This window comes from Aethalodelphis obliquidens, unplaced genomic scaffold, assembly GCF_003676395.1.
Source record: "Aethalodelphis obliquidens isolate GAN/ISIS:26980383/991018 unplaced genomic scaffold, ASM367639v1 scaffold55, whole genome shotgun sequence".
NCBI classification, from domain to species: domain Eukaryota; kingdom Metazoa; phylum Chordata; class Mammalia; order Artiodactyla; family Delphinidae; genus Aethalodelphis; species Aethalodelphis obliquidens.
This window is the reverse complement of record NW_020837999.1, coordinates 12,665,217-12,681,442: the sequence shown is the minus strand read 5'-3', so window position 1 is coordinate 12,681,442 and position 16,226 is coordinate 12,665,217. Positions and strand designations below refer to the sequence as shown.

The 16,226-nt window shown below is 45.2% G+C and overlaps 1 protein-coding gene and 2 non-coding genes across 5 annotated transcripts in view; 2 read left to right on the top strand and 1 right to left on the bottom strand.

Annotated features, from left to right (window-relative positions):
• The window catches only part of RCSD1 (RCSD domain containing 1), a 67,638-nt gene extending 63,315 nt beyond the window's left edge, over positions 1 to 4,323 (top strand). For all 3 annotated transcript variants that reach the window (XM_027086412.1, XM_027086414.1, XM_027086413.1), the window contains one exon: positions 2,184 to 4,323. In XM_027086412.1, coding sequence (XP_026942213.1) covers positions 2,184 to 2,216 — 33 coding nt within the window. In that variant the 3' untranslated portion in view covers positions 2,217 to 4,323. The remainder of the gene's footprint in view (positions 1 to 2,183) is intronic.
• Positions 4,324 to 12,194: 7,871 nt separating this feature from the next.
• On the top strand, positions 12,195 to 12,266 carry TRNAP-CGG (transfer RNA proline (anticodon CGG)). Its single transcript has one exon. It is a non-coding gene; the product is annotated as a tRNA-Pro (tRNA).
• A 663-nt stretch (positions 12,267 to 12,929) lies between these two features.
• Positions 12,930 to 13,001, bottom strand: TRNAP-AGG (transfer RNA proline (anticodon AGG)). The gene has a single exon. It is a non-coding gene; the product is annotated as a tRNA-Pro (tRNA).
• Between the last annotated feature and the right edge of the window lie 3,225 nt (positions 13,002 to 16,226).

Genomic DNA, 16,226 nt, shown 5'->3' with positions numbered 1-16,226 from the left:
TTCTAGCTTTGACCGGGCTTGAAAAGACCAAAAGAGCATTGGAAGCAGTGCCCCTCCCAGATTAAATAAATTATGCAGATGTACAGAGGTGCTTTGTGAAGCAGTTTATTCTGATGAGTAGCGCTGGTGTCCTTCGTGTCAACATCGAGCTCTGTGACCTTGGACAACTCCTGTCCCTTCTTGGAGCTTGGGTTTCTTCCTCTGCAAAACCAGGGGGTTCGACTAAGGTTGTCAAAGTTTTGCCGCCTTCCTCCGCTTGCGTTTCTACCTCAGTCCCTCCCTTAGCCTCTTAACTACCCTCCACTGAGATCCCATGTCCCTGCCCCGCAGGCTCCCTCCGTGGCCAGTCACTTAACGAGCTGTCCTTCCACGTGTTTTGTCGTCGTTGTCCTTCTGCACTTCAATCTCCCTCTCACCATCGACCTGCTCTATCTTTCTGTATTAATCCCCAAAGCTAAGTCACTCTCACACCCACCTTCTCTGCCAAGACTTGTGTCATTGGTGGAATTCACGAAACCATGCTGCCTGGATCTCTTATAAACTCTTACCAACCCAGCTGAACCGTATCCAACCTCACTGCTGCCTGACACCCTCTCACTGCTTCTCTATCATCCTGTTTTCATCACCGTTCGTCCAGCTCACTCCCTACCTCTTCCTCTCCTGCTCTGCAGATGACCTCACCTCCTTCCTGTTTACCTAAAGGGAAGACCAGCCTGTTTGCCACTTGCTCATACCCTCCGAGAGTCTCTTCTTCCTGCACATCTGAAAAGAGGCCCCTTTCCTTGATAAAACAAACCCCCTTGTCTGCTGTGTCTACCATTTTCTGAACTTTTCTACAAGATATTTGTGGAGCGTGTGTGTGCATTTTAAGTGAAGGGTTACACTAAGATTTCCCCATTCTGTTACTCTTCTGTATTTCCAGCTCCTCACTAGCTCACCCCTTTCTGCCTACAAACATGTTTGGATCTCTGTAATCCTAAAGAAAAAGTTCTCGACTCTGCTCTCTACCCCCCACTCCACCCCCAGTTCTCTCTTTCTCCCCTTGTGATCTCGCTCTTATCATTGACTTTTGAAGCTCACACACGCCCTCCCGGCCACCAAAGACCGGTCATGTCTCCGTTCTTGTCATCCTCACCGCTCTGAAACAGCTAATGCCGGCAACCTGCCCTAAAAACCACCTCCTTCCTTTAACCGCTGTTTGGCTGGGCTGCCCTGGCCCCCTCTCTGCTTCTTAGGGTGGCGTCACCACACCCTGACCTTGGCTCCCACTCCCAGGCTTCATCTCCTTTTTTTTTTTTTTTTTTTTTGCAGCACGCGGGCCTCTCACTGTTGTGGCCTCTTCCGTTGCGGAGCACAGGCTCCAGATACGCAGGCCCAGCAGCCATGGCTCACGGGCCTAGCCGCTCCGCGGCGTGTGGGGTCTTCCCGGACCGGGGCACGAACCTGTGTCGCCTGCATCGGCAGGCGGACTCTCAACCACTGCGCCACCAGGGAAGCCCTCATCTCCTTTTGTCAGTGACTCCTACACCTGGTCTTCACCATTACCTGCCGGCCCCTCCTGACTGCTTAGCACCAGACGGGCTCTCACCACGGTCCCAACCACACATCCACAGGCCCACCAGTCCCTCATGCTCCGTATCTCCAAAACCAAACTGCTGCTCGCTTTGTTCCTTCACTTACATTTAACTGAAACCTGAAATTCCGTTGTTAGCCTTAACGCATTTCTTCTCATGAGGTACTTTTCTTCTTTCTCTTTGATTCTTGAGCAGTGTTTCAGGATGATGAAATTAATGGGAATGAGTGAGGAAGTAAGAAGCTAGGGCAAGGAGGACATGGGAAGCCATGCATCAAGGAATAGGCAGTGTCCTCGTTGAGGGCTCAAGCTCCGGTCCTGGGGTTTAAATCCTGACTCCACCACTTACTAGCTGTGTGACCTAGGGGAAGTCACTTGACCTCTCTGTGCCTTAATTACCCCACCTATAAAACAGAGCTAATAGAACTACCAAACTCATATTGCTTTCATGAGGAATAAATGAGTTGATGCACGTGAAAAACTATGTCAGGCACATAGCATTATTATCACTATTACTACTATTACCCGACGTAGCATCCCCAAGGAGACAGGCTGAGTGTCCAGATTTCCTACTTTCCTCCTAATTTATTCCTTCCTCCTCTGCTCACAGGATAATACCCCTGTCCAGGACACTAAAATGTGAAGAAGATCTCATTGTGCCTAGTGATGAAGCTGCTGGAGCCGTGTCCTTGAAGTAGCAGCAATGATTGTAGCGGCAGCAAAGGAAGCCATCGCAGAAGCAGGATGGGCTGAGGGTCTGGAGTCAGCCTGAGGACACAGGGTGCCATTTCCCGACCTCCGCACCATTGTAGACAGAGATTGGATCTGAGGGCAGCAGACTTTTATCAACTTGATAAAAGTTGTGTCACTTGATGGACTTGGTTTAAAAAAAAAAAAAACTTATTTAAAACAATTTACTATGGTGACAACTCCCCAGGGATACTGGTCAAACTGTGGGGCCCATATACTGTCCACACCCACCTAACCCTATAGCTGACCTCAGAACTGGACTGGGATCTACCTAATCAGATTGTGTTTGTGTAAGGTGACAGCCTTTTTATTGTTCTTAAGTTTTCATGATTCTCAAGTGTAAGTAAAAACTCATTTCAAGTAGCTAGAAACAAAGTAGTATCACTGGAAATATAAATCCTGTAAGTTACAGAAGACCTTAAATTGTATGGAGACCCTGAGACAACCTTTCAGCTTGGTCCAGATTTGACTGGCCAACCAATTTTGAAAACATTGGCCGAGAAGAGATAATTATTGAAACATTGAAAAATATGTGTCTGTTCCAGCAACAGGAGCTTCTCCATCAGGTAATTCTCTAGCTGGTGATACACTGGGAGGCGACCAGCTCGGCTCACCTGCTTCTGCCAGAGGGAGAGCAGGCAGAGGCAGGATGTCTCTGTGCTGCATTTCCTCATCCTGTAAGCAGAGCAGTGACACCTGGACAATGCCTGCCCTCTGGTTAGGATGAAGTTTGTGCTTCCAGAGGGGGAGCCTCGAGCACAGATTAGATATCTCCTGGGAAGTGCTTTGAGCATCGTGATGTGCAAGCTACATAATGAGAACATCCTTCCTGGCTTCCCTGACTTGAATGGAAACCCAGGCTCCCCTCCCCGACTCAGGAGGGGTGGGGCGGGTCTTCTGTCTGTTCCTCCTGGGTAGCTCTTGCTTCATCGGTCTGTTCAGAGAGTGCATGAGGCTTCGCCGGGGACAGGGGGCCTGATACGCCTTCCTTGACATATCCTCTCCCCTCTTCCCACACTCCTGCTGAAAGATGCTCGTCCAAATAAATGTTTAATCTTAAGGGTTGGCCCTTATTCAGATTTGAGTATTTCAGTATCTCAACATGCTGACTTGGTAGCTGGAGCAGTCATTTTTCTGGAGGTCTCTTAGACCACACTCTACTCTGACCACAGAAAGTAGTTTCCCAGACTTAAAAGGCCTTATCTCACTGCTGGTACCTCAGTTTATCACCCCATTTACAGTTTTTCTAAATTTACAGTTTTTCTAACTCCAGGATAGTGTTAATATTTGGGATATATATTTTTTCAAAAACTATTTTTAAATCAAATGCAACTTCTAAACCTTGTAATCTAGTGAAGACTGATACCATAATAAGCTTTGTATTTTAGCAGAGTTTGGGAGATATGTGTGTCAGTTATTTTGAGATCTGTATAATATCTATCATCTATCTAACCTATCATCTATCTGTCATTGACAGAGAAGTATACCCCCTAAACAATACATGGATTTATTTATATATGTCTTTGGGCTGTTTATATATTCGTGCACATATCTGGGCAAGAGTTTTGAGAACGTGAGCATGACTGTGCAATGAAAAGGGGAAATCTGCCACTTCTCTTACTAGAAAAAGGAACGGGACAGATGGGATGTAGATGTAAAAATAAAACTCTATTTTTCTTCTGGAGGGTCCGTACCTTACAGTAGCAGATGAAGAAGGAGCAATAAAAAATAAGAATGTGACACTGAAGGAGCATGTATGACGGTGTCCAAAAATCTCCCCAGTTCCCTATTAGTCACATTATTTGATCTATTTTGTGAGAAAACAAAGGCCCCACCACAGGCATTGTTATTAGTGATGGGGTTCTTGGCGGGGAATTCGTGAAGCAAAGGCAGGACCTGTTCCCTGTGGGCGCTGCAACCTGGCAACTTGTTTAATGCTCTCCTTTCTCGAAGTGACCATGATTCAGTGTTGCAACACCATGGTTGAGACTGGGATTTCATACTGTGGATTGAAGAAAACCATTTGTGTCTTAGGTGGCACAGAGTCATCACCAGGCCAGGAAGACTTTCATCAGGATTCCTTAATAGGCTTGAAGGAAAACACTGATTCTTCACAGCTACAAGGCTGAAGAGAAGAATCAGAATCATTCTTCCACTACCTTTGTAATCTAGCTTGAATATTAAACTGTGTCCTTCCTTTCTCCAGAGAGGGAGCAGGAAGAAAACTTGAATGCTTTGAAGGAATATGCCAATATTGAAAAGGGGGCTGCATGTGGAACTGGGTAACCAGATATGACCATGAAGAAGAGCTCAGGGGCCTCAGAACTCCACTCTCCCCACTGAGGTCACCCTCAACAGGACCCTGTTTGCCAGACCAGTTTTGGCCTGTGACCAGCTGACTAGTCACTCCATAAAATGTCAGATAAGGGAATAAAGGAGTGGACAGACAACAAGTTCATCATCTTCTTTTGATTCGGTACTCTTGGGAATGTAAAACTTTAATACAGTTGAATGAATGAGGACCTTCAGTTGCTAATGAAAGGAACCCAACTCAAACAGGCTGATACAAAACAGCTATATCTATGAATCTCCCTCTCTCTCTCTCTTTCTCTGTCTGTCCGTCTCTCCCTCCCTCCTTCTATACACTGAATAATATGTTTTGACAATCCATGGACAGACCTGAATACAATCACTTAAGCAATGTCAGAAATCTTTCTCTGTTATTGGTCTCTGCTTTCCTCTGTGTTGGCCATATTCTCAGGCAGCCTCTTCCCAGCCTGCAAACCCAATGGAAAGAGCTTATTTTTTCCCAGTAACTGTGGGAAAAAATCCTACAAAGGTTTTCTATAGGCTTGGTGGGGATCCTATATCTATACCTGAGCCAATTATTATGACCAAGGAGATGCAGAGATCAGATTGGCCAGCCCTCTGCCACTCTCCTGCAGTGAGGGGCTAGGTGAGTTAATTCTATTTCATCTGCAAGGACTGTGAATGGAGCAACAAGGTGCCTCAAGGTAAAATCAGAGTGCTGTTACTAAAAGATATGATGCTGGGTGGGAGAAACAACAACAACAATAGAGCTCTGAGCAAAATTCGAGTGCTACTCAGATAAAACGGAATTTGTTTTCATAAGCCACTAAAGAAAAATCAGTCTCATTTTAAATGTAATAATGTATCACTGTGTCCAGAGCCAGCCTGGAGCTCCATGAGGGTCAAGTCTGTCTGTGTAGTTCATTGTGCCGGTGCCTCATGTATTATAGGTGCTCAATAAACATTTGGTAAGTAATGGATGATTAAACTGATTTCAGAGCTGGAATAGGATTATTTTCAACACTTGTCGCTGCCCAAAAACTCCCTCACTGATACCAGATGCCTGAAATGTTAGCAACTGATTCCACTGGCTCTAGTCTTCTTCCCAATCAAAACGTGTATCCTGAGAGAGGTAATATTTTAGGCCTCCTTTGTCATCACATCTTTTTTTTTTTCCCATGGTCTGTTGTCTCCTTGAGGTAAGTTAGAGGAATGATGGGCTGCTTCTTAAGGGGAGGTACTTAAAAGGAGGTCATTATTCTTGGCTGCTTTGTGTGTTCGTTGCTGCACACGGGCTTTCTCTAGTTGCGACGAGCAGGGGCTACTCCTTGTTGTGGTGCGCGGGCTTCTCATTGTGGTGGCTTCTCTTGGTGTGGAGCACGGGCTCTAGGCACACGGGCTTCAGTAGTTGTGGCTCTCACGCTCTAGAGCGCAGGCTCAGTAGTTGTGGCGCACGGGCTTAGTTGCTCCACGGCATGTGGGATCTTCCCGGACCAGGGCTCAAACCCGTGTCCCCTGCATTGGCAAGCGAATTCTTCATCACTGCACCACCAGAGAAGTTCGGTCGTCACATCTTGAGTTGAGTTGGTTCTAGAAAGCCTTCCCAGAAGGGGTTAAAAAGAAGAGCAAAGTATGTGAAACTCTAGGGGCAATTGACACACTTTCCTGACGTCCCCGTCTTGCTTAGGGTAAGTCAGCTTCCTATTTAGCCCAGTGATGTCCTGACCAGAGTGGCTATGGGGGCTGAGAAAACCGTTACTCCAGTTCTGCCCTCAAATTCGAGGAGAGCTGTGGGAGAGGCCCCACTGTGGTCAAATGGGGCAGGAAACTGTGGTTCTTTGATCCTCTGCAGAGGAAGAGGAGGTGAAAGTGTTAAATGCCTCACAGCACAAAGGGAGCCACCCACTTCAAAAACAGGAGCAAAGGGATTTCTTCTCCTCCTCCTCCTGGAAAGTTCTGGGCTCTCCATGGGACCTGCAACGCCTAGGCACAGCCAGGGAGATGCTATGAAGGAAACAGGATGTAAAAGGAAGAGGTTGAAACAGGCTAGGATTCCCCACTGCACACTCCTGTCGGTAACGACCCTGAGACCCTGACCCTTGATGGTGTAGTTTTAAATGAAAATGTGAAAAAAATGACTTAGGCAAACCTGTAATGCCAGTTATTACATTTATCAACTGCTTCTGTTTTAAATCATGAGTGGACTGAATTGCACTTTAACCAAAATTCAGAAGCAAGATTCTAGAATGATTATATGGTTGGTACTCAAAGGATGGTATTACCAAGAGGCAGATATTCCTTCTGCTCCAAGAAAATAATAGGACCTCAAACACTAGTCGCTACTGTTGGATTGTCTAAGGAACCCATGGGTGCTGGGTGGTGCCAGGCACTCACCATCACGGCCGAACCTGGCCCCTCAGGAGCAACAGTAGCGGCTTCTTGACGACCTCTGGAAGCAGCTGGGATGGGAAAGGGCAAAAGGGCCTGCTCTGCATCCCCTCTAATTCTGTGCCTCTTTTCATTCTACCAAGCAAAAGGAAACACGTAGTTTTAGGAGCCCTGTTTTCTCTGTGATTTAAAAATATTAATTATCTTTATTTTTTCTCATTATAAAAGCAATACACCTTTATTTTTTTTCACCTTTATTTTTAAACATTTGTGGAGAAAAAAAATTTTAAGTAAATAAAAATTATTCATAATCCCACTACTAAGAGATAGCTAGTGTTAATATTTTATGGCTTTTCCTCTAGTTTTTTTAATGCGTGTATTACATGTTTTGTTCTTAATTCGTTGTTGTTCCAAAACTGGGATCTCACTGTATGCAACTGTGTATTCTTCTCTTCTGTAACATACCATCATGAGCACGTCTTCCGAAACAATCACAATTTTGATCATGAAAACTGTACACTTTTGTCTTCTATTCAACCAATAACATCCAGAGTAAGACCAAATGTGTATAAAAGAGGGGTAATAATATACCCTGGTGGAAACGAAGGTGTTGTGGAAAGCAGTTCTTTTCACAGTCTAGATCTTAGATTCCTATCACATTTATGGCCTCATGCACTCTCAAAACAAGTGAAAACATTTGAATGAAAAATGAAAGGGCTGAGGCAACTCCAAAATATCATTCCTAATCATTTAGGGATTGCAAAATTCAGAGGGAGGCATGAGATAAGTTTCTGAAAAAGGATCACCGGAGGGAAAGCACAAAGAAATGTTTGTAGTAAAAACTAGCTGAAGCTATTATAGGCTATTGGACTGGAGTCTGGAAAAGGCACAAATGTTCAATCTGATCCTGCTTTCTGTGTGGGTCAGGACATGGCTTGCAGTGAACGAAGCAAACCTACCAGCATGACAACGGCGGTGGCCTGCGAGCCAGTTAGCGCTTAACTGCACGGGCAGAAAATAAGACGCAGCACACTGTCCTGAGGCCAGTCCTGTGGGGCAAGTTAGCCAGAGGTTTCCTTTGAATGGCAGACCCACACAATTAAATTGTATTCTCACTTCCAAGGGCTGACCATTCCAAGTCAGAGCCAAGTCTGTACCACTTAAGCCCAAACTGTGTCAGAATTCAGTGGCAAGCAAACATTAGTGACAAAATAGACACAAATCCCTCACCATAAGTGTTTGTAAAAGCCATTCACAATTTCAAGGCATCAACCATGACATCATCTTAGAGTTATTCTAATCATCTACTAATGGACCTCTTATTCTCATTTCATCTTCGCCCTCACATGCAGCTGAACCCAAGTCAAAATTGTTATGTTCAATAGTACTTTTAACATACCACCATTCTCAAAGGTTTTAATGCCACCAAATCCCTTAAATCAAATCAAAAGATTTAATCATGGCTTTTAAAGTTCTCTGGAAGCCCCTGGTCCTCTTCTTCCACATCAGTTTTCATCTTACTTGCTAACCGGCTAAGCCCAGCTCATTGGCATGGAATTACATGGAGAGCCACAAAAGCGGTTATCCCAGCTCTGGGAGTAAATCCTAAGGAAATCACGTAATACGTGGGGAAAGTATATACACAAATGGGCCAAACAATATTTATATCAGTGAAATGTTGGACACCAATGATTTATTATACAGTAGAAGAATTATTAAGAAAATTATGCTATCAGAATTCCCTGGCAGTCCAGTGGTTAGGACTCTGTGTTTCCACTGCAGGGGGCACTGGTTTCGATCCCTGGTCTGGGGGAACTAAGATCCTGCAAGACATGTGGTGCGACCAAAAAAAAAAGGAGAAGAAAAGAAAGAAAAAAGAAAAGTATGCTATATGCTATATTGTCTTGATGGAATAGTATAAAATTATTACAAACAACTTAAAGGGATGGGAAAACAGGCATGGGGAAATTGAATAACAACAAAAACCTTGAGAGTGGCCACGGGCAAAGGTAGGAAAGGTCTCCAGTCTTGCCATCTTTCATGGCACCTTGGTGAGTGAGTGAGATACAGCTCAGGCAGGGCAGAGGGAGCCCTCGAAAAGGCACAGTCTGAAAGGGGAGGGCAAAACCTAGATTGCTCAGGACTCCGCCTGAGAACTCCTTCCTCACCCTCCCGGACCCATTCTCAGACTACAAAAGAGTGGATTAAAAGTAAAATCGGGGCTTTCCTGGTGGCGCAGTGGTTGCGAGTCCGCCTGCTGATTCGGGGGACACGGGTTGGAGGCCCGGTTGCGGAGCAACTAAGCCCGTGAGCCACAACTATTGCAGCCCACATGCCTAGAGCCTGTGCTCCGCAACAGAGAAGCCACCGCAATGAGAAGCCCACACACCACCATGCGCACAGCAATGAAGACCCATTGCAGCCAAATAAATAAATAAATAAATTTATTTAAAAAGGTTTACGTACTATCAAAGCAAATGGAAGGCTTAGAGCGGCCCACCCTACACATGTCCTTCTACTCCAGGGAGCAGCATGGCTCTGGGATCTCTCTACATGGCCAGAATGGGTTATAGAAAGGTTTTCCAGCTTTAACTCTTTGTTTTGAAGTGTTTTCACTTGTATTTCCCCTGTCACACTCCCCAAGGGTGTGAGCTCTGGTCCTGACCTTCTATATTCAGTGGCACCCCCAGAGCCCACTGGCATCAGGAGGAAGGAAGGGATCACGGGATGAGCAGAGAAGCTGGTGCAAATGGAGAGCTTTCAGTCAAAGGGTGAGAGGACAGAAACACCACCTGGACCCTCAGAGAACAGTCTGACCGGGGTTCGAAGGAAAGTATTCCAGTGACCCCCAAATTCAAGGTACCTTAAGGATGGAAGAGGGCTTCAGAAATGAGAAGCCTCTGCAACCCAACCACCAACTCAAGGGTGTTGGGGAGGGAGAGGGGAGTGCAGGCCAAAAGCAGGCAAGGCTAGATTAGGACCCTGCACTCCTGGTCCACCGGGGTTAAGGGCCTTAGGATAGGCTCAAACTATGCGGCACAAGTAGGGGGGGTCGTGTTAAGGAGTCCAAGCTGGTACCGCTCACTCCTCCACAGGGCGACAAATCAAGAGAAGAGTTGCTGAGGCAAGGAATAGCAACTTTATTTGGAAACCCAGCAGACTGAAAAGATGGTGGACTAGTGTCCCAAAGAATCATCTTGCCCAGGTTTGGATGATTGTTTCTTTTATAGAACAAAGAGGGGGAAGTGAGGAGGTAAAGTTTTTTGTTTTTTGTTGTAATGGATGACCACAACAAAAGCAACAATGATTGCAATTACCAAACACGAAACACACTCACACTATGTCATAATATTGACATTCAGTCCAGGAATCCTCCACTGTAACAGCTCCTTTACTTTGCAGTGCAAATTGATTTGTATATTTTTTGCCTCTGAGTCCTTGTGGGATTTTTTTTTTTATTCAAACAGAAAGTCACAAAAATTATAATCATCCTCATCAGTTCACTCAGTCCCATGTAATTAATTTTTTTTCCTCTTGATCTTTTGTTAGCACTTTTATGAATTCATCAGTTTTCCATTAGAGTTCTGAAAATGCTTATTCATTCAGTTCAGCAGTATAGTCAGTTAACAGAAACCTGTACCTGTCAGAGTCTTTTCCATGAATTCCTTGACGATGAAACCCTTTTATAGGAACATATTTGCAAAAGCATCAGAGTACACCCAGAACTGTCTGTAAATGACAAAAGACTTAAAAGTGACCACGGTTAAAGATTTGATGAAAGTTCATAATAATGCAATTGACAAGGAAATTTAGTTATTTCTGAGATATACATTTAAAAGTAATAACTAGAATTATGACTTATAACATTATACCAGAACATATAAGAGGTAACGTTTAAAAAAAGAGAGAGAGAGAAGTTATTGCAAACATTTCCTGGTTCTGGCCAGACTCTGGAACGGATGTGTTACTTCCTTCTTTCCTGCAGCCATTCACAGGTGGCCCTGGTCAGGATGTTTCCTGTGAGCTTAAACAAATGTGTTTTAGCTTAACTTTCAGGCATGGGAGGCAGGGTTACCAGAGATGGGCCATCATGTGTACTTTAAGCTACAGGCAACAGCCCTTTAGTAATTAACTTGTAACAAAAGCAATAGAATACAAACGTTAAAGTAAAAGATACAGATCCAGTGAGTCAGATTTGTTCTTCCCTATTACAGTAGGGGATGGAGGTGGGGTGGCGCCAGAGCGAGGGTCCTGCCCACTACCACAGCCTTTTCCACTCCTCCAAGCTACCAAGGCACCCAACTCTGCCCCTTTGCTCCCCAGCCCCTTTCACGGCCCTCGCTATTAACCCCACCTTCCACGACCTCGGTAGTTCCTGTGCCTGCGCTACCACTTCCTTGCCGCCGTGTGGCCTGAGTTATCTCACTGCAAAATGAGGATAACAGTAGTAACTAAGGGAAAATTGTTACAAATATGCAGTGAGTTCAGTACATGTAAAACGCCTAAAAGAGTGCAGGATCTCAAAATGAACGTTCGAAATAAGTTAGCTGTTAATACTCTCTTCTTTGCAAATTCTTCGCCTCATCACTCCCTCCCAGGGATAAGGTGCATCCCTTCCCATCTCTCGCCCGCTCCTCCGCGCTATTTCCCGCCCCGCCCACCCGCGAGCGTCGTCCCGCTGCAGCACAGGGGATTGGGATGGGGACGGGGGTGGGGCACGCGGCACACAGCCAAGTGCTCTGAGGATGGTCTGAGTGAAGAGCGGCGGGAGCTCCCCGCAAGGAGCGAAACTGGCAGCGTGGAGACGCTGGGCGGCGGACACCCGGCGGCGTCCAGTATGTCCTAGGGGCCCTGCCCGCGCCCTCCTAGCTCGGGCTCCCAGCGCCCAGCAGCCACCGCGCTGCAGGGGCCGTCCTGGCTCTGGGGAGGCGGCTTCTCGGATCGAGGGTGGACGGCCGCAGGCCGAGGCGCAGAGCCCGGGCGCTGGGTGATACCACCGGCCCCGCGGGGCAAAGTGCACGTCCCTTCCTGGCGCTCCTTCCGGTGGCGAGGAGGGTTTTCGACCAGAGACCTGGGGAGTAAAAGAAGGGTCACCGGCTGGGGTCAGTCAGGCAGTGCGGCCAGAGGCGAGGCAAGGCTGAAGAGAGGCGCTGGGAGCGTTTTTGCGGAGAGCGGCTCGTTGGTCTAGGGGTATGATTCTCGCTTCGGGTGCGAGAGGTCCCGGGTTCAAATCCCGGACGAGCCCGAACCTTTTCTGTCTACGCCTAAAATTTAAAAAACAGTTTCTTTTTCTCACACGGCTCATTTAGAGGCTGAAATGAAACTAGTCCGGTCCCTTGAGCTCGAATCTTCATCGTCTTCGCTTTAGGAAGTAAAGGATTGGATGAGATCAATTCGTTCAGTATGTGGTCTTTGTACGTCTGAGGGCAAGGTATGAAAATGCTTGTACCATTTAAAACACACGTACTTGGAAAAAAGACAAGCCTCGTGCGGACTTCTGGGCACCCCTCGAACACTCCAAACGCGAGCAGGGGGCGCCGTGGATTAGCGGGACCAGGGTGATGGGGCGCGCTGTCCTCCAGCGGTCGCTGTGCGTGCGGACATGCGCGGGCCTGGGCAAGTTTAAACCGCACCTGTAGGCAATCGAGATCGGAACTCAGTCCCTAACACAAGCGCTCGACTCCGAAACTGGCGGGAATGGGGACAAGCATTTTCAAAGTATTACATGGTTAGCAAACTTTCTACGTTTTCATGTTACGTCTTTTAATGGTATTTGAACGTAAAGTGTGCTCTAAGTTCAAAAAGTCTCAACTTTGTATTTTCCACCAACGTGTATTTATTACATTTATGGATCTATTCTAAAATTAATTTCTTTAGAAATTATTAATTCCTGAAGAAGGAAAAAGGCGGGCTCGTCCGGGATTTGAACCCGGGACCTCTCGCACCCTAAGCGAGAATCATACCCCTAGACCAACGAGCCGTCGCGTCTCACTGCTTTCCGTCATTATAAAAGAAGGAGGAACTACTTAGTCCCGCGCCCCCAAGTGGTTATCCGTGTAATATGTTTATATCCTTCAGCTGTTTCGCGTTCTTGTGTTTTCGATTTTCTTTCTTTTCTCTCTTGGTCTTTGAAAATCAATGACAGAGAAGAAAACAACGGTGTCACTACCAGTGGCATATTTACAATTCCATTTATATTTATGGCTGATAAGTTGCAGTGAGTGTGTGGCAATATCCCTGTGGCAGGCGGATTCCAGATCCTCTCCCTTGCTGCGTTCAGGATGTTGCTCTTTCCAATAGTAGTAAAATTGTCCGTTTCTCGCCTACACCTTTCATCCTAGTGTTCAAAGCACCACCTTTCCAGCCTTGCAAATTACCATCACTGTGTTTTTACTCAAACTGTTTTCTTCAGCTGGAAAATCTGTCTCTCTCTCTTTTCCATAAATCCCAAACTCTGACCTTCTCAGAAAAAGATCCTTTAACATATTAAAACCAATTTTATGTGGTATATAATTGGGTTGCAGTCTTGTCTCCTCTAATCATTATTTATTAGAGGACAAGACATCAACACTAACAGCAACACTGAATTCTACTGTATAATTGACAACCAATTGTTATATAATTGGTGCCCAATATCTTTAACGCATGGCTTCTTTACTATATTTTGAATTATTAAATACTTAGTACTGAGGCTTATGCTGGCAAAACTGGTGCTCAGTGAATAATTTCTGAATGACCACCATTTGTTCCAAATCCCTTAAAAATACAAATTTTGGTATTTGGACAACCACTAATTGTGAATTGCAACTTTAGCAAATAACTAACCAGATAGGAAACTACAAGTAGACAGGGTGACTATCCTGAACAGGCCTATTTGTTTATTTTATGTCATATAACATTCATTCTCCAGTTTATTCATTCATTTGATTGCTCATTCGTTCAACAAACATTTAGAAGCGCTATGTGCCAGCCTCTGAGTTGTCAACTTTCTTCTTATGGTTTGATACGAGTAAATTGCAGTTCTGGAGCTCCAACGTTCAGTCCCCACCTTTTGTTTTATTGGAAACTGCCCTAACTTGAGTCTTCAGTCCTCCTTAGGGCCCAAGGCAAGGAGAATAAGAATACCTTTTAAGATGTTCGTTAGATGCCAGCAGAGTTTATTCATCAGAACCTAACTGGAAAAAAATGTGCCCTGGACACTTAAGAAATTTCTGTTTCTCCCAAGAATGAGGAAACTACAAAATATAACTCGTTAGGTAAAATAACGTAACCACTTCAGTTTTCTGGAAACCTCCAACTCTACAGTTACCAAGAGGTCTGTCGCTATGCTCATCTTTCCTACTTGAATTTACTACAGTTATTATCATTTTAGGGCTTTTTTTTTCTTACTCCTACTTCTCTCTAGTGATTGAAAGGGTTTGTCTTTTATGCTGCAGGTGCCACTAGAGTATCACATTTGCCCTCCCAACCGTGATACAGGAAGACTGACGGTAACGAAACTCAGGATATCAATTGCCCAACTCACAGTGAGAAATGTCTCTATCCTGGTGAGAGGAATGCCTGTGCTCTCTCTCCAGTGTACATTCTCCCCTCATAGGTGAGGCAGTAGTAGTACATAGGTGGCAGCAAGGCACAGGGAGACAGAGGAGCTTGAAGAACATTTTATTCCAGCCACAGTAAATGAAGAAGCCTGGTGACATATCCTTCTATACAATGAACCCTAAAGACACCATTACCCATGTTCCCCCAACTTGGTGCCCAGGGACACTCGAATTTTCAGATTTTCAAAAAGTTCCTAGAAAAATGCAACCCCTTTCCTGGATTGAGACATTCTCTCTGTAGAAATGTGAATGAAACTGGTTTAGCACCAGGTAAATCTTTCTCGGTGTGGCCTGGGATTCACCTTTGACTCTATCTCATATTCATCAAATCTCAGTCATCCTGGAATGGCTTGCTATCACCACCCACAGATCACAGCATTCCATTTTCTTCTGGCAACAGATCTTAAAAAACAAGGAGGGAGAGAATGCCAGTGAGAGTACAGCGGGTGGAAGAGAATTCTACTACAATCACAGAGATGTCGGAAATTTTGGTGCCTGACACCCTCTTCCTACTTCTCCCATTAATTCCAGCTCTAGAAAATTCTGTCCGTATATATTTGCCGTCACTAGTTGCTCCTGGGTGCCCCCTATCTGATCTCTATTAAGAGAAGACTTAACACCCTGAGATGTTCCCAAGGCAAAACCCCTCCTTATTAGTGCATTTATTGTGCAGTGCGTGGAGCGGGAAGTCTTTGAGGCCAATGGATCTGCACATAGGTAACTATTATCAGACAAGACTCTGCACATGATTTTCCTTCTTACTGACTCTGTGGGGAAGATTCTCCCCAAGGAGCCCATTCTTTTTAGAGGCAAGGCAGCCCATTAAAAATGACTTTTCTCACCTGATGGAAAGTCTTCGGTTGATTCTGACTGTATGCCTGGACTGATTGAGCTGGAAAGAGGAGTTTCCAGGAGGAAGAAGGAGGTATCTGAAGAGGAGGTTTGTTGAGTGAGAACTTCAGGCTCACAGTAGTGATTGAAATCCAAAGCTTTTGTTTGTTTGTTTGTTTTCCATTTACTATCTCTACAGAAGAATCAGAAACTACAATACAAGGCCTATGGCTAAAACAACCTCACATGATTTTGTTTTTCTTTGTAACTTCTCTAGATTAGTTCAATAAACATTCATTCTTCTATTCAGTCAACAAATATTTATTAAGTATCTACTGATGGTCTGATATTGTTTATTGTGGAAACACTTTGCTGCCCCAGCAGGCTCCAGTTTCACGGTAGCCCTTCTGTTGCTTCCTTGGGCTCCACACCTAGATATCTAACTGCCTTCTGATTGACCGTCTGGGTGTTCTCAGCTCTTTCAGCTGTGTTCAAGGCCCAGCTCATTAGCTTTCCTCACAGACCAGGTTTTCTTCCTGGGTTTTTAGTCTTAGTTAACTGGTAGCATCATTCACCACTCTGGCTAGAAATTGGAGGTCACATCTGTCTTTGATTAGACTTCCCATCTAATTTATACCCAGTCCTGTCATTCCTTTTGTGAAATGTTTCCGCAGTCCTCATCTTCCTCTCCACCATCACTGCCAACACCTTATCTCATGCTCTCTTCACTCTTGCCTTGTCTGTTGCAGGAGTCACCCTTTTAAAACACAGAT